The sequence below is a fragment of the Dromiciops gliroides genome, chromosome 3 (genome assembly GCF_019393635.1).
Source record: "Dromiciops gliroides isolate mDroGli1 chromosome 3, mDroGli1.pri, whole genome shotgun sequence".
NCBI lineage: Eukaryota > Metazoa > Chordata > Mammalia > Microbiotheria > Microbiotheriidae > Dromiciops > Dromiciops gliroides.
Genome location: NC_057863.1, coordinates 41213906 through 41239284, shown reverse-complemented (window position 1 = coordinate 41239284; position 25379 = coordinate 41213906). Strand labels below are relative to the sequence as shown.

The following is a 25379-nucleotide window of genomic DNA, read 5'->3' as shown; positions in this document are numbered from 1 at the left end:
CTGATGGAAGGAGTTTCCCATGCTGAAGAAATCACAGCTCTGGACCAAAAAATTTTAAATGGAAGAAAGGAGGGAGGGAGGGAGGCAAGGAAGGAGGAAGGGAAGAAGGGGAGGGAGAGAAAAAGAGGAAGGAAGGAGGGAAGAAGAAAGGAAGAAAGGAGGGAGGAAGGGGAGGGAGGGAGGAAGGGAGGAAGAGAGGAAGAGAGAGAGGAAGGGACAGAGGGAGGAAGGGACAGAGGGAGGGAGGGACAGAGGGGGAGAGAGACAGAGAAAGAGACAGAGACAGAGACAGAGACAGAAACTACTTACTCAGCCTCAGGGGTCACTGTTACTTTCAAGTGTGCAATTCATTTGTGTCATCTACCTCCAAACTAAAGATCTGCACCAGCAGCTAGACCAAGAATTCAGGTAGAGAAAGTGAAGGCATCTTTTCCATCTATCTAACTTTAATTGATAACTTTCAAGTCAAAGAAACTATCAACTGAGAGAAGGGAGAGGGGACCCATCATGAGCTAATACCACCACCTGATGTTTGCGGAGGCTTGTCACTTTAAAGTACCAAGATAAATAATCATTCACCTTATCCTCCTTCAAACCAGAGGGAAAGCATGATTCTCCCCATCTGGCAAAGGGGGAAAAGTGAGGTGCAGGAAAGTGAAAGGATTGGCCCACAGTCACCAAGTCGGTTCAGGGCAGAGTCTGGGTCTCCTGCCTGGCATGCTTTTCTCACTTCACCACAGAGATGAAGCATGGGGAACACTGGACTTGGAGTCTGGTGATTTGGATTTAAATGCAGGCACTCAGTGGCACTGCCACTTAAGAGTTGTGTGATCTGAAACAAGCCACATCATCTGTCTGTGCCTCAGTTTTCTTTTCTGCAAAATAAGGATGTTGGACTGGATGACCTCTAAGGTCCTTCCAAATTCTAAATCTCCAATCCTATGTACTATTCTGTTATTGTTCTCCCTTGAGAATTCCTAATTCAGCACACCGCAATCAGACTCACGTTTCATCCCAAACATTCGATCCCAACTCACTTAGAGATGTAAGTAAGAAATTCACTGAATAGTAGAAATACCAAATATCCAGAAACTTGGGGCAAAGCAGAGGGAACATGACAAAAAGTTCAAGTTTCACATTCCAAGAGCCCCAAAAGTTTGGATCTGAGCCCAGACTGCAAATCAAATACTGAATTACAGAACTAATTAGACTGCTCTTTTCATAATAAATTTGCTCTGCCCCTTAAAAGTTTCCCATGATCTCTGCTGGCCAAAACAGATCAGTGGGGAAAAGGAGCTAGGGAAAAGAAAGGGAGAACAATCAAAAAGAAGAGGGACCCAGAAAACACGGGGGAGGGAAAAGGTTGATGAAATGCTCTGGCAGAGAGGGCTGTGACCATTGATCGGCCTGAGGATGGAACCTGCAAGATCCTAGGGACCTGACCCATGAGGATGCACCAGAGAACTTGATGAGAATCAATTAACCACTTCACTGGGAAATGTAGCCTATGCTTTTGGCAAGACTTGAAACAATTCACCACCTTGGGCAAAGCACCAGAGCATGCTGGGAATGCATGGTGGTGGAGAGCTGGGGTGTCACTTACTTGGGGGAATTACTCATAGCAGCTAAACAGACACACCCCTTTTCACTCTTGAAATCTAAGTGGAAAGCTGAGTTCTGATTGTTCCTGAGGTATAGATCCCTTTAAAGGTTTCGATGCTTCTTTCAGACACACCCAATACCAAACGGTTCAGCACTTAAAACAACTCAACCATTGAATTTGTACAAGTAGATTGTACAAGACAGCCTCTCTCTCTCTCTCTCTCTCTCTCTCTCTCTCTCCACACACACACACACACACACACACACACACACACACACACACACACACACACACACACACAACTAGGTTGTGAATATTGGTTTGACTCCAATTTAAACTTTTCATGGCGGATCTAATATATTACACATAGGTCAGAATTTATTATCTGTGATTAAGCAGGGGGAGGGGGAGGTCAAATCTAAGGCCAATGTGAGATCACCTCTATTTTTTCCATATGAGGCAATATGGAGCTCTTTCTTCGGATCCAGAAGGACCCTGCCGGTGGGAAACATGAATTGGCTTCAGTGAAGATCTCTAACGGTCATTCTGGGCCCCCAAATCCCAACCAGGGCTCAGGATTCACTGCAAAGCCCTTTCATATTTTTTGGCTTTGGGGCAGCTTGCCTAATTGGCAATCCGGAAGCTTCTGAACACTATTTCCTTGGATGTTTACCAAAAGAAAACAATCAGTCGTCTAGGATGATGGAAGAGAAATTTGCTGACTACTACTCCAGAAGGCATTAAAAAGCCAAGGGGCTCTTTAATTAAACTATAAATACCACATGGATTCTTGGGTGTTTGGCAGTCCCAACTTTTTTCCTTTGTCTTTCCTCCTCTTCTTCTTTTTTAAAATTTTTTTAAAAATTTTTTTTGGCAAATTATGAAGGCATATGGCATCTTCTGGGCAAGGAGTATATCGGAGGTCTAGCTTGATAGCCTGTGGTAAAAGTACATGTAGCCCAGGTCTTTGGGGGGCCTTTCTGAGGCACACACTTTATGGTCATTGTAGATCACCCATCTGCAAGGAAAGCAGAAACAATAGATGGATTTACAGTAGCCTTGAGTCAGGAGAATCCCCTCCCCAGAATTAGTTATTCACACAACAGTAATAGCTGGCATTTACATTACACAAGGTCATGGGGGAAAGGAGCACAGGCTTCAAACTAGAAGAGACCTCAGAGGCTTCCTTATCCAAGCCTTTCGTTCTGTAGCGGAAGAAACCAAAGCTAGGGAAATAAAGTTATTTGCCTGGGTCTTACAAGAGGTAAGCATCAGAGTCGGGATTTGGACCCAAGTCAAAGGATCATCGCTCTCAAGTTTTGGAGGGACCTCATTGGCCATCTAACCCACTGCTCATGGGGTCCTCGTGGAGGATTAAGAGAATTGCCCAAGGTCAAACAGCAAGTGTGAATCAGAGGCAAGCCTCCTGGTGCTTAGAAGATAGGAGCCATTCTCATTACCAATCTAGAGACAAGGCCAGCCTAGCCCATTCCAAGACCAGTCCCAAGGTTCCAAGGCCACTACTACAGCACAGAGGGAATTTAAGTACACACAAAGCAAAGCCTGGTAGGATCACTTTTATCTGTGATTCTGTCTGAGTTGGTACTTATAACCCTTCTAGCTCTTAGAAGCTGGTCTTACCCAGCTTCAGTAACCAAAAAATATGCCATCCTGGTGCCAACCTGATGATAAGCATCTTCAAATTTAGCCATGCTGGTTTTTGGATTCTAGGGATGCCTTACATAGGGCCTTCCTGGAAACCCATCCAGCTTGGGAGAACCCACCAGACCTGGTGCTCTACAGGCAAAACCTTCAAGATTCTAGACCCATGGGGCAGCTAGGTGGCGCAGTGGATAAAGCACTGGCCCTGGAGTCAGGAGTACCTGAGTTCAAATCCGGCCTCAGACACTTAACACTTACTAGCTGTGTGACCCTGGGCAAGTCACTTAACCCCAATTGCCTCACTAAAAATTAAAAAAAAAAAGATTCTAGACCCATTTCAATGACTTGATGGGTTGGAAAAACCTGAATTCAAAGCCTGCCTCAGGTACTTAATAACTATGTGATCCTGGGTAAGTCATTTAATCACTGTCTGCCTCAGTTGCCTAATCTGTAAAATGGAGAATAACACCTACCTCGGAGGGTTGTTGGAAGGATATCAGATCAAATGAGAGGATGTATTCTAGAACACTTTGAAAACCTTAAAAAGCTATATAAACAGGATTATCATCATTATCATTATTATTAAAGATCAGGGAAGAACCTCATATAGGAGAAAAGCTATTAAAAATCCATCTTTACTAAACAACCAATAGTGCCCGATAGAGGACGCTATTTGGCTGAGTCAGGAGCAGTTTCTTAAGAGCTAAGCCCTTTTTTCTTTTTCAAGATGGACTCACCTGCCTTCCTTTTTGATATGACAAACATAATGGCCGCTCATGGTGGATGGTCCCATGTGACTGATGAACCCAAATAGCTCATACCCTGTGAAAAAAGGGTGGGTAAATATGATTGAAAGACCAACATCCCCAGAAGTCACCTCTAGCTACATCCTTCAACAAACTATGGAATATTTAAAAATTACTCAGGCTTCTACAGATGCTCAGCATTGCTCTCCCTCCCCCCCACCACTACTCTCTTATGAAAAGCAGTGTAGCCTACTGGAAAGAGCCCTGGAGTTGGGGTTAGGAGGTCTGCTTTCAAAACCCACTTGGGCACTTTCTAGCTGTATGGCAACGTGAAAGCCTCACAGCCTCAGTTTCCTTAATTAGGGCAATGATACTGCAAAAGCTTAAAGAGCCACAGATTTAGGACTTATAACACCCACAAAACAGATCCAAAAAAATCAACCTGAATGATTCTGAACTCAAGAGTGCTTCAATCAAAACAAGTGTAGCATAAACAACCAAGACACAGCTCAAAGTAAAACTCATATCTGCATGGAAAAATACGTATACACATACACATTTATCCTGCAGCAAGCTACCTCGAAAGGGGAAGAAAGGGGGAGCAAGATGAAGACAGAAACAGAGAGATAGAGACAGAGAGAGACAAAAACAGGGAGAGTCAGATAAACAGACACAGAGAGAGAGGGAGGGAGGGAGGGAGAGGGATATAGAGACAGAGAGCTAGAGACAGACAGAGAGTCAGATAAACAGAGAAAGAAAGAGAGGGAGGGAGGGAGGGAGAGGGAGATGGAGACAGAGAGAGACAAAGACAGAGTCAGAGAAACACAGACGGAAAGAGAGATGGGGAGGGAGGGAGGGAGGGAAAGGGAAGGAGAGTGAGACCTTTGATACCAAAAGAAAGAGTGAACCATCTCTCCCTTCAGGGAGTTTACATTCTAATGAAGTGAAGTGTGCATGTCTATCTACTTTACTAAATTCCATTTAGTCTTGGACTGTACTTTTATATCCCCCAGAATGCCTAGTGTAGTGCCTTACACGTGGCAGGTATATACAAGATTCAGACAAAAACAGACACAAGGCAATCTTGGGTGAGGAGGCACTAATAGCTAGGGAACCAAGAAAGGCCTCTGTCAGGAGGTTGCATCTTGAGCCGTCAAATAGCACAGGGTGAAGAGTCAAAACTCCTGGGACAATGCACCTGAATTGTGGCTCATTACATCAGGCAAATATCACCCAAGATGCCAGGTCAACAAACCCCAAGGCCAGTCAAGCCCCATCCTGTACATCAAAAGCATGACATAGTGAGCCCAAGATGCATTTTCTTCCCTTTTGGTTGAAAACCTCAGGCACACTCAGACAATCATAAAAGCAAACTAATTAAAAGGAAAATGTTTCCTCAGCATAAATCTAAGTCGTATAATTAAAATTAACAATGTTTATCAATACCAGCAACCATCAAATGCATTATTCAAGACCCCCTGCTAGAAGACAGCCCCAATAAGGAGACTACAGCTCAGCTGATTTCCAATACTTCCAGAGGCAACAGATATCTTAATGTACCTCTGTGCCCAAAGAGAAAATCAAAACAGATTAGTCAAGGAAGCTGCATCTCACACACACACACACACACACACACACACACACACACACACACACACATACATGGTTGAAGGCACCCCTTTCCTCTCCCCTGCAACTAGGTTTTCCCTCCAAATGTATTATTTCCCTCCAAACTAGTATATTTAAAGTCAGAGATGCAACGCACAGTGGATAGAAAAAGAAACTAAGTAAGAACCAGGAAGACCTGTTTCAAGTCCCACCTATGAGACATGCTGGCTATGTCAACTTCTGTCAACTGAGCAAGTCAGCTTACTTCTTAATGACCCTCACAACTTGCTAAGACCATAAGGTGCTGATCAGTTACTGGTCTGCACTGGTAAAGAGTTTTCACACTGGGAATTCACTATACCAATAAAATCATAGGTCCAGATCAAAAAAAAAATCCGAGGGCATAAACTGTGATTAATTTCTTCTGACAAGGCTATTCCACACTTAAAAGAGATAGCTCTATTCTGTTAATCTTTCCCACTTGTGCAGGGTGTCCCAAAAACCTTAGTGCAGTTTAAAGCTATTAAAGCTTTAAAATAGTTCTAAAAATAGTCTTAGTCTTAAAAATAGACATTAAAGCTTAAAACTACACTAAGTCTTTTGGGGCACCCTGTAGTTTGCACATAAACAAGATAAGACAGCCCTGACTTCTAAACGCCTGGCTCACAAATGATTCTACTTACACATGGCCAAGCCAATTCTGCTGGCCCATGGCATAATATCCTCTCTCTCTCTCTCTCTCTCTCTCTCTCTCTCACACACACACACACACACACACACACACACACACACACACACACCATAAGCTCTGCTGGAAAAAACTTAAAATTTTAGAGAATATTTGGACTTAGAAGTGGAGGAAGCATAAAAAAACAGGAGTGGTGGTACAGACTGTCAGGAAGAACAGCTCTGCTGTTATGTGTTGGCCCTCATTCAAAAACATCTTCCTTCACATTGAGATATTTTTCACTTTGCTTTGTGTTTTACTTCCTAAAATTCCACCAGAGAGAGATTCTCTTGGGTTAACAAGGATCCTTCTTTTAAAGTGTGGGATACTTCAGATACTTAAAGAGCTATCAATATTTTTGACCCTGTAATTTCAATGATGCAAGGAACACCCAGGGATTCTCCCTAAGCATATGCATATCTACTACTTTTCTGTAACTTATAGTCTTAGAATGATGCCTGGGATGCTGAAAAGATAGGTTGCTTGTCCAGGGTCATACAAACAGAATGCTTCAAAGGCTAAATTTGAATCCAGCTCCTTATGACTTCAAGACCACCACCCTCACTTTAGATATTAGGTCTCTGAGATGCTTAGTCTAGGTTCTCAGGAATACCTCTCCATGAAATGCTTCACTCATTCGACTTGGTTTTTTTGGTGGGGTTTTTTTGGGATTTTTTGAGGTGAGGCAATTGGGGTTAAGTGACTTGCCCAGGGTCACACAGCTAGTAAGTGTTAATTACGTGTCTGAGGTCAAATTTGAACTCAGGTCCTCCTGACTCCAGGGCTGGTACTCTACCAACTGTGCCACCTAGCTTCCCCCTTCAACTTGGGTTTTTTTTTTTTGCGGGGCAATTGGGGTTAAGTGACTTGCCCAGGGTCACACAGCTAGTTAGTGTTAAGTGTCTGAGGCCAGATTTGAACTCAGGTACTCCTGAATCCAGGCCTGGTGCTCTATCCACTGCACCATCTAGCTGCCCCTCAACTTGTTTTTAAGAGAATGGAGGCCCATGTCTTCAAGATCCTTCCCAGGATGTTGCTGTTTTGTGGTCATACATAGGCAGCTGAAAGTGCAGAAACCCAAGACTACCACTCTGGGCTCAGAGCTTGGACATTCTCCTCATCCATATTAAACATAATTAAATATCCACTTAAAATTTAAAGAATATCAGAAATAGTTAAATGCTCTTAAAATGTAATATCTTCAAAAAATATGATGAAATGACAAATATAAAGAAGCATGAGAAGACTTACATGAACTGATGTAAAGCAAAGTAAGTAGAACCAGTTAATTAACATACACAGCAATGGAAATAGAAAGGCCAACAACAAAAATCAAACTGCTATGTAATTATAATGAACAAGTTTGGCCCCAACAAAGAAGTATAAGAAGGCACCTCCCAGGGCAGCTAGGTGGCACAGTAGATAGAGCACCAGTCCTGGAGTCAGGAGGACCTGAGTTCAAATCTGACCTCAGACACTTGACACTAGCTGTGTGACCTTGGGCAAGTCACTTAACCCTCATTGACCAACCAAAAAAACAAAAAACAATAAACATCCCTTTAGGGGCAGCTAGGTGGCACAGTGGACAAAGCACTGGCCCTGGATTCAGAAGGACCTGAGTTCAAATCTGGCCTCAGACACTTGACACTAACTGTGTGACCCTGGGCAAGTCAATTAACCCCAATTGCCTCACTAAAAAAAAAAAAAAAAGAGTTCATAAAAACAAAAATAAAACTCAATAAAAAAAAGAAAGGAGGTGCCTTCTTTTTTTGTAAGGCAGTTGGGGTTAATTGACTTGCCCAGGGTCACACAGCTAATAAGTGTTAAGTGTCTGAGGCCAGATTTGAACTCAGGTACTCCTGACTCCAGGGCTGGTGCTCTATCCACTGCGCCATCTAGCTTCCCCTACCTCCTTTCTTCTTAAGTGAGAAGGGGTAGTCTGAGTATGAGACAATCAGTTAATAAGTATTTATTAAGTGCCTACTATGTGCTAGGCACTATAATCAGTGTTGGGGATACAAAGAAAGGCAAAAAATAACAGTCCCTGCCCTCAAGGAGCTCACAGTCTAATGGATTCACAACATTTGGTACAGTTCATGTATTGGTTAGTTTTGCTGAACTCTTTTTTATTCTTTGTTTTAAAAGATGAGTCTTTGAGAGGAATATTGGGGAGGGGTGTATTGGGAAATATAAATAATGTAAAAATAAAAGATTGATCATTGGATTTTATGTAACAAAATAATAATTGTAATATTGTATAATATTACTAAGTATTATATAATAAATAATATGTAATAATAATAGACTACATTCTTCCAACAATGCTATTCTGCAAGTCACAGAATAGCACAATATCTAAGGAATTAAAGTTATTAGTCACCCAAAGGGCAATGAAAATGCACAGAATGGGCATACTGAGTAGGATGCAGCATATTACCAATGTATAATTAATTACCCAAGCCAAGTGGTGTAAAAATATATGGGCCAGTCATATAGCAAAAGTTAACTCATGGATAGCTTGTGTGCACTCTTGGTACCTATACAGTGAAAAAAACATTTAGAGACAGGGCCACAGCATGCATGGTGGACCCCTTGTAGGTGATTTGTAAGAGGTCATAGACAAGAACTGAATATAATAAGAGACATGGATAGATTGTAATCTACACCACTAGAGTGACTATCCCCGATGAGAGACCACAATGCCATCAATGCATCTTTTTCTTCCTCTCAGCATTGAAGAAGCACAGGAAGGAACTGGTAAAAAACTGACTCTAAATATTGGAAAATATCATATCCCCAGTTTTGAATTTCAAATGCCCTTCTCCCACATGAGAGGCCAAAAGGAATCAGACCAGTACTATTTTGGTGGAATGGTCAGGTCTTTCCTCCCTCCCCTTTCCACAAATAGGAATCAGAATTTGGCCTCATTACAGAGCTCATCTTCCCCACCTTCTCCACTTCCCTCCCTCTCCTCCCCACCAATCTCCTTGCAAGCTGCATCCCTGGTGCCTGTTGGAAGCAGGTTCCTACATTATGCAAAGGAATTCTGCATTCCACTCCCTTACTGGAAAGCCCCTCTTTTAGCCAAGAAGGTTTCCAACCAATGCACAGATGTGACTGGAAGAACAAAGAGGGGTTCTGACTAATCACAACCTAATCACATTTTAACTGCATTAGTAATCAGTGCCTTCTTTTTAAAAAAAAATCTTGCATTAAGTGCAAGAGAGAAACGCATTTTGCAAATGGCAGAAGCCCTGAGAGGCCAGACTCAAATGCCTCACTTTCCACACTTTCCCCCTTTTCTTGTTGCTTAGAAAGAAACCTAAAGATCTGCCCCTAAAATGAGTGCAAAATAGCAATGAGTGGGGCCTTCCTACAGGATATTTCTCTGCTATCTTTCCCCCCTACTCTCCAGTAAAGAACAGGAAACTATTATCTCCTAAAGCAAAAGGTGTTCTCCAGCCATAAGCTGCAGGCCTTTGCTCAGGGGGCCCGTGCAAAATCCCACCCTAACAAATGTCTTCACAGAAAGGGGTGCTTACAAGGAGACCCTTCCCATGATCGTGCAGATAGTCCACACTGACAATACTTTTTTGATCTAGTACTGAGAATTCCCTCCGATTAAGAATTTCATAAAATCAATGCCATCTTTCCTTGCTGTCTATAAGAGGCTCTCTAATTAAGGTGCCTGAGTTCTTGCTCTTTTCAGAGTGCTCCTCACTCATATTCCATGAAGAGCAATCTGTAAAGCTGAGCCCTAGCTGAGCTCTTCTCAATTCTTTGTTTTACTAGCAAGAAGTAATTATCCTTCACCCCCCAGCAAAAAAAAACCGAAATCACAATTACCCCCCAATAAGAAAAAAAAGTCACAGTAACTCAGAAACCAACCACCTAAAGAAAATGCAGGATCCTGATGAAAGAAATTAGAAGTGATGAATGAGTTTCTCTGTCTCCTACTGTTTGGAATTCAGGCAGTTCTTTGACTTCCAGCAATTCTATTGACTTACCTTACATAGTTCTGCCAATTACACAATTAAAACCAGATTGATAATTATGGCGCTCACAATAGGCAGTACAAAAATTGTGTTGCCCCATAAATCTCCTTTCTAGTAAGTTACAAAGCACTGGACCTATCCCCCTGAATTCTGGGCTTCAAAAAGCCTCATCTCACCTTATACAGCTCACCTCCTGGGCCTTCTCAGATCCTGGCCTCTAGCTGTGCCCTCCAAGTCCCAAAGTCCCTCTTCTCCCAGTCTGTGCTTCTCCCCTCCTAGGAATCTCTTAAATAAGTAAAATTTAATAAAATTTTACATGAATTATTATATTCTCTGCCTAATAAATTTACATAAATATTAAATATCTTTATACTAGGCAGGATAAAAATATGTTATTCAAAATAGAACAAGTATGGCATTTGAGGTCACTTCTATGAAACCGCACCGCTGGGAACAGAGATGCTTCAGCACCACGGCCAGTGGTCAGGTCTCATTTAAGTATAACTTAACTGAGGATTTTTTCAGTTTATGGACATTTGACTACCACTGTGGCAACAAAAGGGGTACAGGAGAAGTGTTATTCCTAGGTTCCCAAGCCCCAATCTTGGTATGAAGTAATTGTATATCTCTACCTTTACTGAACTTTCCCATCTCCTTCCCCCTGCAGGGACATGACCAAATGCCAGTCATAAGATCCTATATACCCGAGGGAATGAGACACAGACACACAATCTCTCACCCAGCTATTTCTCTTCTAGTAATTTCACTGGTGAAGAGACACAAAACACCCATGTCAAAGAATCTTCTTCTCAGGGAAACCCAAATAATGCACTGGTACTCACCCTGTAACACAGAGCCTGACCTGGGTCTTACTCTTGCAAAATAAACTCAGGCTGATGGAAGACATCCAATGGGCTAGCCTAATTAAATACGCAGGCTTAGAATACCTCTTCCTTCTCTTAAATGTACTGAATAAGTGTGTCCCCCACGCCACCTCCCAACATTTCTGCTCAGTGACTTGGTCCTACTTGTTGCATCAGGATCAAATCACACTACACCAAGCCCTATGCTGAATGCTGACAGTGGTTCTGAAAGGTCTGATAATCATAAGAGATCACTGTCTATCTGTTTCCAAGGTTTGTAACCTTGGGGTTTTCTTTGAGTCTTCCTGGAATGCTCTCATTATTCTGATTAGTGATTGCTTCCACCAGCCCACTATTTCAGGCAAGAACAAGCTATGCTTCACTTCATTCCCTCCTCACCTTCTCACCATTTTTATCCTTTCTCTCTCTCTCTCTCTCTCTCTCTCTCTCTCTCTCTCTCTCTCTCTCTCTCTCTCTCTCTCTCTCTCTCTCTCTCTTTCAGAATCAGAATCACCTCTGCCATTAATCTAATCCCCTAATGACTCCACTCCTGATAACAACCCTATAGTGTTCTGGACCAAAATTCTCTTCTCTGGCCAACTGCCCCCCTATTCTCTTCCTATTAAGTAAGCTCAAGGGCAACAATTGTCTTTGCTTTTGTATTGTATCCCTTTAGCACAGTGCTTGGCACATGCTAAGCACTTAATAAAGGTCTTGCAATTGAAAGCCCTGGATGCCCTGCAGTGTTCATCTTCATGAGATTTGACACAGAGTGCCTTCCACACAAAACCCATCAGGGCCCAAAGGATTAGTGAAGCTTTTTGAAGTGCTCAACTCTCAATTCATAGGGCACATGAGGCACACAGTAGGGCATCCACAACATTTTAATGCTACAAAGCTCTTTACATGCAATCTTTATAACAACCACAGGCAACACAAGTATTATTATTCCATTTTATAGATCAGTAAAGTAGAGATTAAGTGCCTTGCCAGGAGTCACTCAGCTAGGAAGTGACATCACCAGGTTTTGAACACAGGTTCTTCTAAATCTAAATCTGTTGCTTTCCCGTGTATAGCCACCCATGAGTCTGTCAAATCACAAAGAAGGGGTATAGGTGTAATCATTTCCATCAATAAGCACATATTAAGTGCTTACTGTATGTCAGGGGCAGCTGGATGGCCCAGTGGATAGACCAATGACCCTGAAGTTTGGAGGACCTGAGTTCAAATCTCACCTCAGACACTTACTAGCTGTGTGACCCTAGGCAAGTCACTTAACCTCATTTGCCTTAAACATCTGGGGCCATCTCTAGTCCTCCTGATATGTATCTTGTCACTGAACCCAGATAGCTCTGGAAGAGAGAGTGAGGTTGGTGACTTTGCACAGTCCTCTTTCACTTAAAGCCAATTCACTGCAAGTCATGATATCACCCCGATGTCATGGTCCTCTTTGAGAACAAAGGACAAACAAGAACAACAACTTTGTCAGGCACTGTGCTAAGCATTGGAAACATAAAGAAAGGTAAAAAGTACATCAATCTTTCCATCAAAGAGCATACAAAGACAGCATGGAAATAACTAAGCGCAAAGAGGGCATGTGTATATAGTGGTACTAGCAGTGTTGGAAGTACTAGGTAAGACCACTTGGAGAAGGTGGGATTTGACCTATGTCAACTATTAAAAACTTGTTGGCATCATCTGGCATCCTCAGAAAAAAATCAAACATTTTAGCGGCCTACTGGGTACACTTCTAAGAGCATTCTACCCGCCTCCAGCCTTCTGTCTGCTTTACACCAGCTCCATCTTGTGGTTTGCAGAGTTTAAGTCCCTGTTCAAGAAGGCCCAATCTCTAAAGGGAAATCCATTAGAGAAAAGTTGATTAAGTAATGGGCTGATGGGCCATAGTATATGTAATAAATCTAGCAAAATGGATTAGGAAAGCCTTTGACCATTAAGGTTTTCAGCAGGGCAGTAGGACCAGTGATTTGCAGCAAAAAGCCCTAGAGTGAATATAGAATTCAGTAAGAGTATGCCCCAGCCTTGTCTAAAACTACCAATTTACAACTGGGTCAACAGAAGAAAATAAAGCATTTTTCATATGAAGATAGAGATTTCCTCTTTGTTATATAGACCGGCTCTCTGGGAGGGGGGAGGAAGTCATACAAAAGGAACTTTAGGCAATGTTAAAACAGATTATCAATAAAAATCTTTAAAAAAAAATAAATGCCCTGGCTTCTTCTAGCTCTGCATCAAAAATTCATGTTGACTCTAATAAGATTCCCATGTCACAAGATACCATTATCCTTCCAATCTCCTGAGGTATATGAGTTCAGCATTATCTTAAGTTCCTCCCTTCCCCTCACCACACTTAGACACTCAGTTGCAAAATCTTGTCATTTCAATCTCTACAACATCTCTCATATACATAAACTCTTCTCTCTACTTGCATGGCTACCACTTGAGTTTAGGCTCTCATCATCTCCTTTTTCCATAGTTCAATGGCCTTCTAACTGGTCTCCCACCTTCAAGTCTCTGCCCATTCCAATCCATCCTCCACACAGCTAACAAAGAGATATGACTGGGGGCAGGTAGGTGGCACAGTGGATAAAGCACTAGTCCTGGATTCAGGAGGACCTGAGTTCAAATCCGACCTCAAACACTTGATACTTACTAGCTTTGTGACCCTGGGCAAGTTACTTAATGCTCATTGCCCCTGGGGGGCTGGGGGGAAGAAATATGACTATGTCAATCCCCCTACCCAAAAATCCTCAGTGGCTTCCTATTACCTCCAGGATCAAAGTTAAACTCCTGTTTGACTTTGAAAGTTAATGGGCCACAACCTATCTTTCCATTCTCCTTAAGCATCCTACAATCTAGGATCCAGTCAAACTGGTTTCTCTGTTCCTCACACATGGCATTCCATTTCCACGTCTTTGCAATGGACATCCATCGCTCTGCCTGAAATGCACTTTCTCCTCATCTCCGCCTCAGAGAATCCCTTACTTCTTTCAAGTCACAGCTCAAAACATCACCTTCTACAGGAAGCCTTTCCTGATCCCTCTCTTTTCCCCCAGTTGCTAGTGTTTCCCCTCCCTAACTGTATATAATTCCTTGGGATTCCATTACTTTCCATTTGTATGATGCACGTGATTATTTTGTGCATATTGATGTCAAAGTCTATATACTCATCTACGTGTCCAAAGGGAAAATGTAACCCAATACATTACACCCTTAGGGAATGGAGAAGCAACGGGAACTGTCCATGGTCCCAAAGTCAGTATATGTAAAGGAGGTCTTCCTGAGGCAGTGCATTCCATTAAGAGGAGCTGAAGTTGCAAAGCTTTACAAGACTTGATTTGCTTCTTTGTAACATCTACCCGTTTGTATCTGGTTTTATCTTCTGGAGGCAAGCAGAACAGGCCTAACACCTCTTCCACATCCAATATGTTAGTTATCCTTTTCCAGTTTTTGTCATGACTGAGGAGACAACTTACTTCCAGATCCATCTTTCACTCTGGGACCATCAGGCTTGGACTCTGAAATAATGTTAGCATTAGCATTGTTCTCCATCTCCATCATGTGGGCAACAAACTCGGTATCCTCGTCCAGTTCAGGGTGGCTGAAGATCCAATCCAGGGCCCGCTCCAAATTGTTGTTCTATTGAAAGATACAGAAATATTGCTATAATGTTTCCATCAGTCATGTGAACCATCAGTCATGACCTTTAAAGACAAGATGACCAACAGAGAGGGGGAAAGGGTTGGACTCATCAGCATTAAGTGCTTTCAAGCAATAACTCAGATTCTACGGACAGAATGCATGTTCAAGAGGCACTCTGTAAGTCTCCTAACTAAAAGCTATAATTAGATTCTCTGCTAAATGAGTCTCAGCACCATGTCAGCATTGCAACGACCACATCATTCTTGGTTCAGCACAGTATATGCTAATACTGGCAACAGCCAGCTGAATGCCATCTAGGATAACAGCATTAACCTAAATGCATCCCTTTGTAAAATTCAGACCCACGATCACATGCAATGCACCTTAAAAATCCCCATGAGGTTCTGAGCTGAAACGGATGCTAAGTCCCATCTCAGCATTTGAACACTCTCCTCTAACTGCTAGAAAGGAGGGAGGGGAGCTGGAGTCAAGTATTCTGCCTCCATCATTCATCATTCATCCTTGGGTAACCGAACAGAATGCTTCTTGCTCCTTTCAGTCTCCCATATCATACATTTATCACCAGCTAGGAAATTCCACAGTCAGAAGCTCTAATGGGGACCAAGAAAGCAATCAGCAAGCATTTATTAAACACCTACTATCTGACAGGAAATGGGCGTATAAAGACAAAAATTAAATAGTCCTTGCCCTGAAGGAGCTTACATTCTCTCAGGGGAAACAACATGTACATCTCTAGACACATACAAAATAAATACAAGGTGACTGAGCAGGGTGGGAAGAGGAGAAGAGAGGTCACTAGTAGCTGGGAGGGATCAGGAAAGGCTTCATGTAGAAGGGACACTTCAGCTGAGTCTTGAAGGAATCTTAAGAGATATAGTCAAGGAAGAAGAAAAGTCCAGGCCATTGGGAGACAGTCAGTGAAAAGGCACAGATACATGAGATGGAGGGTCACATATATAAAATATCAAGAAGGTCTGTTTAATGAGAATTCTGTGCACACGATGGTAAATGATGTGTCATAAGGCTACAAAGATAGGTTTGATTCTGGCATGTGAAGGGCTCTAAATGCCAAAGAGATGAGTTTCTATTTGCTCCTAGGTGTAAAGGGAGCCACCGGATGGAGGGAGGGGAGGGAACAAGCATGTATTAAACACCTGCTATATGCAGGGCACTGTGCTAAGTGCTTTAGAAATATTCTCTCATTTGATCCTCACCACAATCCTGGGAGGTGGCTGGTGTTGTTAACCCAATTTTAGAGTTCAAGGAACTGAGGCAGACAGTGGTTAGGTGACTTGGCCAAGATCACACAGCTATTAAATGTCTGAGAAGGGATTTGAGCTCAGGTCTTCTTGAATCCAAGAATAATAATAGTAACAAAAACAATAGCTAGCATTCATATCAGACTGACTAAGTGCCAGGCACCATGCTGAGTGATTTTCAAACATTATCTAATTTCATCTTCACAACAATCCTAGGAAGTAGGTGCTGTTAGTATCCCCATTTTACAGTTGAAAAAAACTAAGGCAAACAGAGGTTAAATGACTTGCATAAGGTCACACAGATGGCAAGTGTCAGAGACTGGACTTGAACTCAGGTCTTCCTGACTCCAAGTCAATAAGTCACCTAGCCCTAGTGAAGTATATTGAGGAGAGGGAAGTGGTAGCCCAGGAAAGGTCAAGGTAAAGGAGAAAGCTAAGGCAGGGGAAAAAAAAAAAAACTAAATCAGCCTCTGAGTTACGAAACCTAGATCCAAAACTTGCTTTCAATACTTAACTCCAACACATGATCATGTGGTCATGGATAAGTCACTGCACCTCCTCAGTTTCTTCATGTGAAAAGATAATATTTGCCTGCTCTACCCACTTTATAGGACTACTGTGAGCAAAGACCTTCAAAAATCTTTAAAGTGTTATATAAATATGCATAGCTATTGTTTTATTATTATTACTATTACTACTGCAATTAACTACTATTACTATAACTCCTCCTACTAATAACGATTATTACTACTACCACAACTAACTACTATTACAACAACTACTACTAACTACTACTACTATAACTGCTACTAGTACTACCACTACTACTACTACTACCACTACAACAACTAATACTACAACTACAACAATTACTACTACTACAACTAGAACTACCACGACAACTAGTACTATTACTACAACTAGTACTACCACCATAATTACAACTAGTACTACTACTACTACCACTACAACAACTAATACTACAACTACAACAATTACTACTACTACAACTAGTACTACCACTACAACTAGTACTATTACTACAACTAGTACTACTACTACAACTAGTACTACTACTACCACTACAACAACTAATACTACAACTACAACAATTACTACTACTACTACAACTAGTACTACCACTACAACTAGTACTATTACTACAACTAGTACTACCACCATAACAACTACAATTACTACTACTACAACTAGTACTACCACTATAACTAGTACTATGACTACAACTAATACTACCACCATAACAACTACAACTAGTACTACCACTACAACCAGTATTACCACTACAACTAGTACTATTACTACAACTAGTACTACCACCACTACAACTAGTATTACCATTACAACAATTACTACTACTACAACTAGTACTATTACTACAACTAGTACTATTACTACAACTAGTACTATTACTACAACTAGTACTACCACCATAACAACTACAACAGTACTACTACTACTACAACCACTACCACTACTACAACTAGTATTGCCATTACAACAATTACTACTACAACTATCACTATAACTACCATAACTTCTCATCTTCCTCCTATTAGTACAGAAAAAGAAGGAAATAGTGAACTCCAAACTGCTTTCCTGTGACCTAGCTAAGATCCACCTTGAACTTGGCAGCAAAGCTTAGCAGACAAGTGGACAAGCCAGTGATCACAGGATCATAGTTAAGAGATCAAAGACAGTTCCCAAAGTGGACTGTGTGTGCAGAAGAGAGCCACTAAGCATCACAGAACTTTAGTGCCAAAGGGGACCTCAGCAGCCACATGGTCAAAAATACCCAAAAAAGGAATCCCCATTCTAACAAACTCAACAAGTGGTCATCGTCCTGGGGTGGCTCATACTACTTCTGTACAGTCCCAATTGTTGCATAGTTTTTCCCGATTGCAAAGCTCAAATTGGCCTCTTTGTGACATTCTGCCCATGGCTCCTAGCTTTGACTTGGAATCTCACAGGTCCACTCCAAGTTCTCCTATGCACTTAATCCATTGTGTACCATCTTTCATGGAACATCCCTTAAAATGCTTGAAGACAGGAATGTGGAAACTGGGAACCCAAAAGTAAGCCCTGGCTCCTTAGGCAGATGGCCTTCACACCATAAATTGCCATAAGGAATTAAGACCAGACCCGTAAATGAACTGGATAAAATTCTTCTGACATCATTTTTTTTTAAGATGCAGCTAGTGGGAGACCATCAAAAAGAGAATTCTCATTCTATTGCCTTAAACAGGAGATTAATAAGCATTTGTTTGGTGGAAAATGAACCTAAAATGTGAGATGATCCAAATTCAATCCATTTAAATTGTGTTATTCCCAGCAAATTTCGAAAAGGAGCAATCACTCTTTCTAGTACGACATGAGAAAGGCTTCCAGGAGAAGAGAAGCCTCTTGAGGGCAGAGACTTTTTATTTTGTCTCTGCATCCCCAGTGTTGGCAGATAGAAGCCTCCTAAAGAATGCCAGCTGAATTGGAGAGGATTTGAATTCCTTCCACGTCTCTGCATCCATTCTCCACATTTGTAACACTGATAGGCTCGTGAACATTAGATTTCCCTCTAGAATTTCCTAAACTGAAGAATACAGAAAAATAATAAAGAAGTTGTAATAAGAAACTTGGAATTATTGAATGTTATTCTTGGGTTCCTTAAAAACTCTCAAATGCTGCTGAGAGACCAAGTCCCCCTAAAGGAAGAGAACTGTGCATCTAACTACTCACCGTGGCCTTTAATGCCTGAATGGCCTGATTCCTCTGGAAGCCCATGGAGGTGATGATGGCTACAATTTCTTCTGGAGGGTGGTTATCCAATCCAATAGCACCAAAAGCAGTGGCCCCCATCGTCAAACTTCCTCCAAAACCAGGCAGGCATAGTGGTTCAGCAAAATCTACAGTAGATGAGCATACTTAAGCCTTCTCCTTTGTGGTACATTAGGGCTCAAAGGTAAAACATAGAACACATTGTTCTTTTTGACTACCTAGGCTAAGCTCACCTGTATTAATCTCTGAGGGTATGTTTGGATAAACCTTAACAGAAAATAGGGAAAGGAAGTGGCATCAGTCACTGGAGAGCCACCCCTGCTTTGAGAGAATGACTCTATATTGGCAGTAGACTTCACAATAATGGGTTTCAATATTATGATTTGTGGTTTTCAAATTACCTACCAGGCTCTTCCATATGGCCAATGATCCAGTTGAAGGCTACCTCGGATCCCATGTTTCCAGTATAGTACACAGCTTTCCGACATGCCTCTAGAGGGAAACCCATCTCTGCCAGCTGCATCACAGAGGACTCATCAATTTCTGGGGCTGCAAAACAAAACATGCTGTACTGGAAGGAAGAGTGAATTGTTCCCACTTCTCACTCCCCTTTGCATCTCTTCTCTACCTTTTCACCTTCTTTTAAAATCTTCCCATTTATTATAAATATTTAGGCCTCATCTATATCTCTGACATGAAATGAAGAATTGTGGAAAGTCTCTGAATAACAACAATAATTGCTCATACTTAGAGAGCACTTTACATTAATCAATCCACATGAATTTATTAGGCAACTACTGTATGAGGCAATAGGAATACAAATACAAAAAAAAAAGAAACGATCTCTACTTTTAAGGAGTTCATACTGTAAACTCATTAGGTCCCTCACAGGAACCCTATTAGATGGGTGGTCTCCTTATACACTTAGAGCTGAAGACACTGAAGCTCGGAGAATTTACATGATTTGCCCAGGGTCACACAGCTAATAAGTATATAAGGCTAGACTCAGGCTCAGTTTGTCTTCCTGACTCCTAGACTTACATTCTATCCACTGCAAAGCTCCTTCTTGAGCAAAAAATAACAAAGAAGCATTAGGAGCCTTTGCTACCTGGTCTGTAAAATGGGATTGTTGGTGATATCTGTTTAAGAACAAAGTTTCCAATCTTTATCATGTGATCCCAAGGAAGTGTGATGTAGTAGACAGTGTTGACCTCGGAGACATGAAACCCTGAGTTTGAGTCCCTGACTGGGACTGGGCTATGTGACCCTGGACAAGTCACTTTACCTCTAGGTGTTCAAGGCAGCTCCCTGATACTACAATGTGCAGAGAAGGCACCCATCTGTATTGATAGTGATGAAGTCACTGGTCCATCCCAGAGAGTGCCTATCAAACTTCTTCCATTTTAACAAAGAAGGCAAAGGTTAGTTCTCATCAATGTAGAACTAGAAGAGACCTCAGAGGCCTTCTCATCCCATCCTGCTCATTTTAGAGATGAGGAAACTGAGGCTCAGAAAGGCTGAGTTATTTGCCTGTGGTCACACATCAAGTGTCAGAAGCATGACTTGGACTTAGGTCATCCTGACCTGAAGATTATTATCTATTATGTCACACTGTCTTACTGCCAAAATAAAAGACCAAAATACTCCCAGGTCTGGGCAGCTAGATGGCTCAGTGGATAGAGCACTGGATCTGAATAAAAGACCCAAGTTCAAATCCAACCTCAGACACTCACTAGCTGTGTGACCCTAGGCAAGTCACTTAACCTCTGTTTGCTTTAATCCACTAGAGAAAGAAATGGCAAACCACTCCACTGTCTTTTCTAAGAAACCCCATGGACAGCATTGGCATGCCATGGTCCATGGGGTCACAGAGAGTTGGACTCAACTGAACAACAACTCCTTGGTCTAGTGTTTCTCAGAACATTTTAAATTCTAACATCTCACACGGGGGAGGGGGAAGATAAGAAAGGGGCTGAAATAAACAGTACAATGATTTGGTCCTGGGTGGCCAATTTCTTATGTAATCCATATGTTCAACTGATGGCAGCGGTAAACACCCAGACTTTTAAATCAGCAATGAAAATAGTTCATACAATTATACACCACAGGGTGGCTTTGTAGGGAGAGGAAAAAACAGTCCTTAATACTGTGTGAACAACAGCTCCTCTTCCTAATTAACCATAAATGCTCTGACTAATTAAAGTATTTCTTTTTTAGAATACCCAAGAGCATTAGCTCATGCAAGGAAGGGACCAAAAAAGTAGAATATAGTAACAAATATTAAAAATGAAATCAATATATTTTGAAATATTAATGAATCGGGCAAAAACATACCAGCAGCACAGCTTTGTGGAGAGAAAGCTTGTCTCAAAGCCAGAAAGTCTTGGGTTTAGGTGCCACCTCTGATGCTTATTGGCTGTGTAGCCACCTCTGATACCTACTGACTGTGTAACCCCGGGAACTCAACCTCTAGAAGAAAGTATAGACCTGCATGCTTTTAGTTCCTCACGGGGAAAACCCTTCTCCAATGAACTCACAGGCTCAGCCCCTATCTCACTTCTTAATAATCAAGCATCATATCCCAGAATTTAAGCTGCCCCTTTCTGGTGAGTTGAGCTACTTAGAGAATACATGAGGCCCTCCATGGCCAGGAACCCCAGGACTGTTTAACCTACTTATGTGCAGGCTGTTAGAGAAAATTGGCCTGCTCATGAAGGGTAAGAGAAGAAAGGGATATAGAATTGGTGGAAACCTTTCATTTAAAAATCACACAACATTTTACATAAGTAGGCAACCAGTATGACTTCCCCAATTTTGCAGGTGTCATGCCAGGGGCAGAAAAAGCGGCAAATGTATATCAGTCAAAATGACTAGGGGGAGAAGAAAGGAAGCCTGGGACTAAGTTATAACAAGTTGGAGGGAGACTGACCCAAAGAAACTGACTCAGCAGAAACTGTCTTTTTTAGACCTTTGGAACAGGGACATTTCCCTGAACAAAGAAGGGATTTTGTACTGGGAGACATGCCTTGCTCAACAGTAATTAGATTTAACCTGAAAAAGGTTTGCTGGCCTGAGTAGACAGAAAAGAAACTATTCTATCAACTACTAGACTGTCCACTCCAGTGTGAGACTGCAAAGTCTGTGAGGGCAGGGCCTGTATGTCATCTAAACTCTGTATCTCACCCTGCAAGGTGCTCTCTATATACAGTGTTTAGTGAATGACTGGATTTTTTAAGACTTTGTTATTAGCTAGGAAATTATAGGTGAGCCCCATGTAGAAGATTTATGGGAAGATCATAGATAAGTTACACTAGATGAGTATTCAAATGTAAACCTCTTGAGAGCAGGGACTATTCTTGCTCTTTTTTGTATCTCTAGGGTTTAGCAATGCCTGTCACATAATGAACATTTAAAATAAATGCTTATGGGCAGGCATGGACAGGTTGCAATCTATACACTGGAAGGAGTAACCAGAGGTATGCTGGTAAATGTTCAACAACTGACTCTCAAAAAAAATGTACAAGTGATAATTTGGGGGGGGGGGCAATGAGGGTGAAATGACCTGTCCAGGCTCACACAGCTATTAAGTGTCAAGTGTCTGAGGTCAGATTTAAACTCAAGTCCTCCTGAATCCAGGGCCAGTACCTATCCACTGCACCACCTAGCTGCCCCCAAGTGATAACTTTTTAAAGTTCAATCTGCATTATTAAAATTCTCTCCAAGTTCAAATGTGGTAAAGTAGCTCACATAAAAGAAGCAAGAAAAAGCTTATGGAGGGGAGGGGAAGACGGGGAAGGAGCGGGGGAGTAGGTGAGCCTTACTCTCATCAAAATTGGCTCAAAGAGGGAATAATATACACACTCAAGTGGGTATAGTAATATATTTTTACCTGAGGGAAAGTGGGAGGGGAAGGAGACAAGGGGGGAGAGGAGAAGGGAGGGTAGATTGGGGGAGGGGGCAGTAAAAAGCACACTTTTGTGGAGGGATAGGGTGAAAGAAGCTAGAAAATAGAGTAAATATCAAGGGGAGGAAATAGGATGAAGAGTAATACAGTTAGCAATAGTAATTATGAAAGAAATTATGAGCAGGATGCTATCAGAAAGACGTATGAAAAATGCAAAACCATCAACAGAGAAAGAACTGGTGTTATCTGAATACAGACTGAAGTATAATTTTATTTGTTAGTTCCTCTTTCTAAGGTTATTTTGTCTGTTTTCTTTCACAACCTGACTAATGTGAAGATGTTTTGCATGACTGCACATGTATGAGTTATATTGAATTGCTTGATTTCTTAGGGAAGGGTAAAGAGGGAGGGAGGAAGAAAAATTGGAACACAAAGTGTTAAAAAAAATCAATGTGAAAAAATTTGTTGTTTTTTTTTTACATATAACTTGGGGGAAATTCTAAATAAATTAATTTTTTTTTTTTTTTTGCGGAGCAACGGGGGTTAAATGACTTGCCCAGGGTCACACAGCCAGTGAGTGTCAAGTGTCTGAGGCTGGATTTGAACTCAGGAACTCCTGAATCCAGGGCTGGTGCTTTATCCACTGCGCCACCTAGCCGCCCCCTAAATAAATTAATTAATTAAAATTCTCTCCAGCGCTTTTTAAGTCTACTCTAGCCAATCAACAAAACAATAAATCAAGCCCTAGATCTTTAGCAGTTGCTGATTTACAAAGTATAAATGCTCATGTAAATTAGTCCAAACAAGCCTGTATGAGCTGGCTGCAGTATACCCCAGGGTGCATAACCATAGTGATGAGATAACAGAGTCAGAGGTCCGCCGAAAGGTGGAAACTAGAATAGTTCCTGTATTATTTACAACTCTTTTAGGTGTTCAATTTAACTCAATTCAACAAGCATTATTAAGCACCTGCTATTGTGCCGGGCCTTGAGCTGAGAACTGGGGATAGAATGACAAAATATGAAATAATCCTGTCCTCAAGGGGCTTCTATCCTACTACAATACTGCTGATTGGCAGTCCCCAGCTCCCTCAATTTACCAGTGAGGCATCAATACAAAATCCCCAAAGGAGAAAATATGCATATGCATGAACACCAAGACATTCCATTAACAACTAATTCAGGTAAATAAGTCTCAATAGCCAAAATATCTAAACACTATGGAGGGGAAAGATGAGATACTTACGTTCCATATAATGGTTCATTAATCGATCTGAAATTGAAGAAGGGAGAAGAGGAGAAAATGAGACCATAAATGCATAAATGGAAGGGGGGAAAAGGTCAGCATCACAACAACATCTATTGAAATGCCCAGGCCTTTTGGCTTCCACACAGCTCTCCACAATTCCATACAAACAACAACAATACAATCCTCATGGTAATACATAAAGGCATTATGGTAATGAGTGAGAATAATTAGCTTTGGCCACTTAGACCAGATCAAACATGGTGTTCAGAGGAACAGACTAATGAATTCAATGATTTCTCTCTTTTAAGTGTTGCTAAGTACCTCGCATAATTATGAACCAAGGTCTCTGCTGTAAGCACGGGAGAGATAGTCATCAAGGACCTGAATAGCTAAACTGCCTTCTAGATCTCCAAAGCCTGTATTGATTTCTCCCTTCTATAATTCCTCAGGTGACTGTGGTTGCCATATTATCAGAACCAGTTGCATTCTGCCCTACTTTTTTCTTAACTTGAACCAAACAATTTAACCTTCTTAAAATCAAGACACCCTCTGCGTGCTAGATCTGGTGTTCACATCAGAGCCCTGCTGTCCGATACCTGCATGACTTTAAGCAGGTCCCTACGCCTTTACAGACCTCAGTGTCCTTCTCTGGAATCTTGGACCAGACAGACTCTGAGGTCCCTTCCAGGTTTTAATCTTCCATCCTCTAATCCTGTCTCCACCCTTCATTGGGCCTCATTTTCTTCATCTGTAAAATGAAGGGTTGGAGAGGATGGCTCCTGATCTAGAGTGTCCTACTGTCTGCAGGAATATACTGGGAAGTATGCTGTAGGGAAGGCAGAGTGGATAGAGTGTCAGGCCGGGAGTCCGGAAAACCTCGGTTCAAATCCAACCTGAGACACTTACTAGCTGTGTGACCCCGGGCAAGTCACTTAACCTTGTTTTCCTCAGTTTCCCCATCTGTAGAATGAGCTGGAGAAGAAAATGGCAAACCACTCTAGTATCTTTGCCAAGAAAACCTAAATGGAGGTCACAAAGAGTCAGAGAGAACTGAAAACGACTGAACAGCAAGTGTACATATGTATATAAAGTTGCAGAATTCTTTATCTTGATTTTTGTGCCTATTTATAAATCGAAATTGCCTTCTTCTTGCATTTCACACTTGGGGTTGTTAGGAGATAGAAAGAGAGAATCTGAATGTCAATACCATTTGAAGAACTATATAAATAAATCTCTGCTGCATAAAGAATGTTTTAAAAAAATCTAGGATCCTTGTTTTCAATGTGTTACTGCCCA

General features: G+C 41.6%; 1 protein-coding gene across 3 annotated transcripts in view; it reads right to left on the bottom strand.

Moving 5' to 3' along the window:
• Nucleotides 1–1959: 1959 nt before the first annotated feature.
• USP13 (ubiquitin specific peptidase 13) overlaps nt 1960–25379 on the bottom strand; it is a 133830-nt gene continuing 110410 nt past the window's right edge. For 2 of the 3 annotated variants that reach the window (XM_043990774.1, XM_043990776.1), the window contains 6 exons: nt 24081–24107; nt 19337–19480; nt 18893–19059; nt 14699–14861; nt 4003–4087; nt 1960–2621 (listed from right to left, as the gene is read on the bottom strand). In XM_043990774.1, the coding sequence (XP_043846709.1) occupies nt 2528–2621; nt 4003–4087; nt 14699–14861; nt 18893–19059; nt 19337–19480; nt 24081–24107 (680 nt within the window). In that variant the 3' untranslated portion in view covers nt 1960–2527. The remainder of the gene's footprint in view (nt 2622–4002; nt 4088–14698; nt 14862–18892; nt 19060–19336; nt 19481–24080; nt 24108–25379) is intronic. The other variant, XM_043990775.1, reaches the window with a different exon arrangement.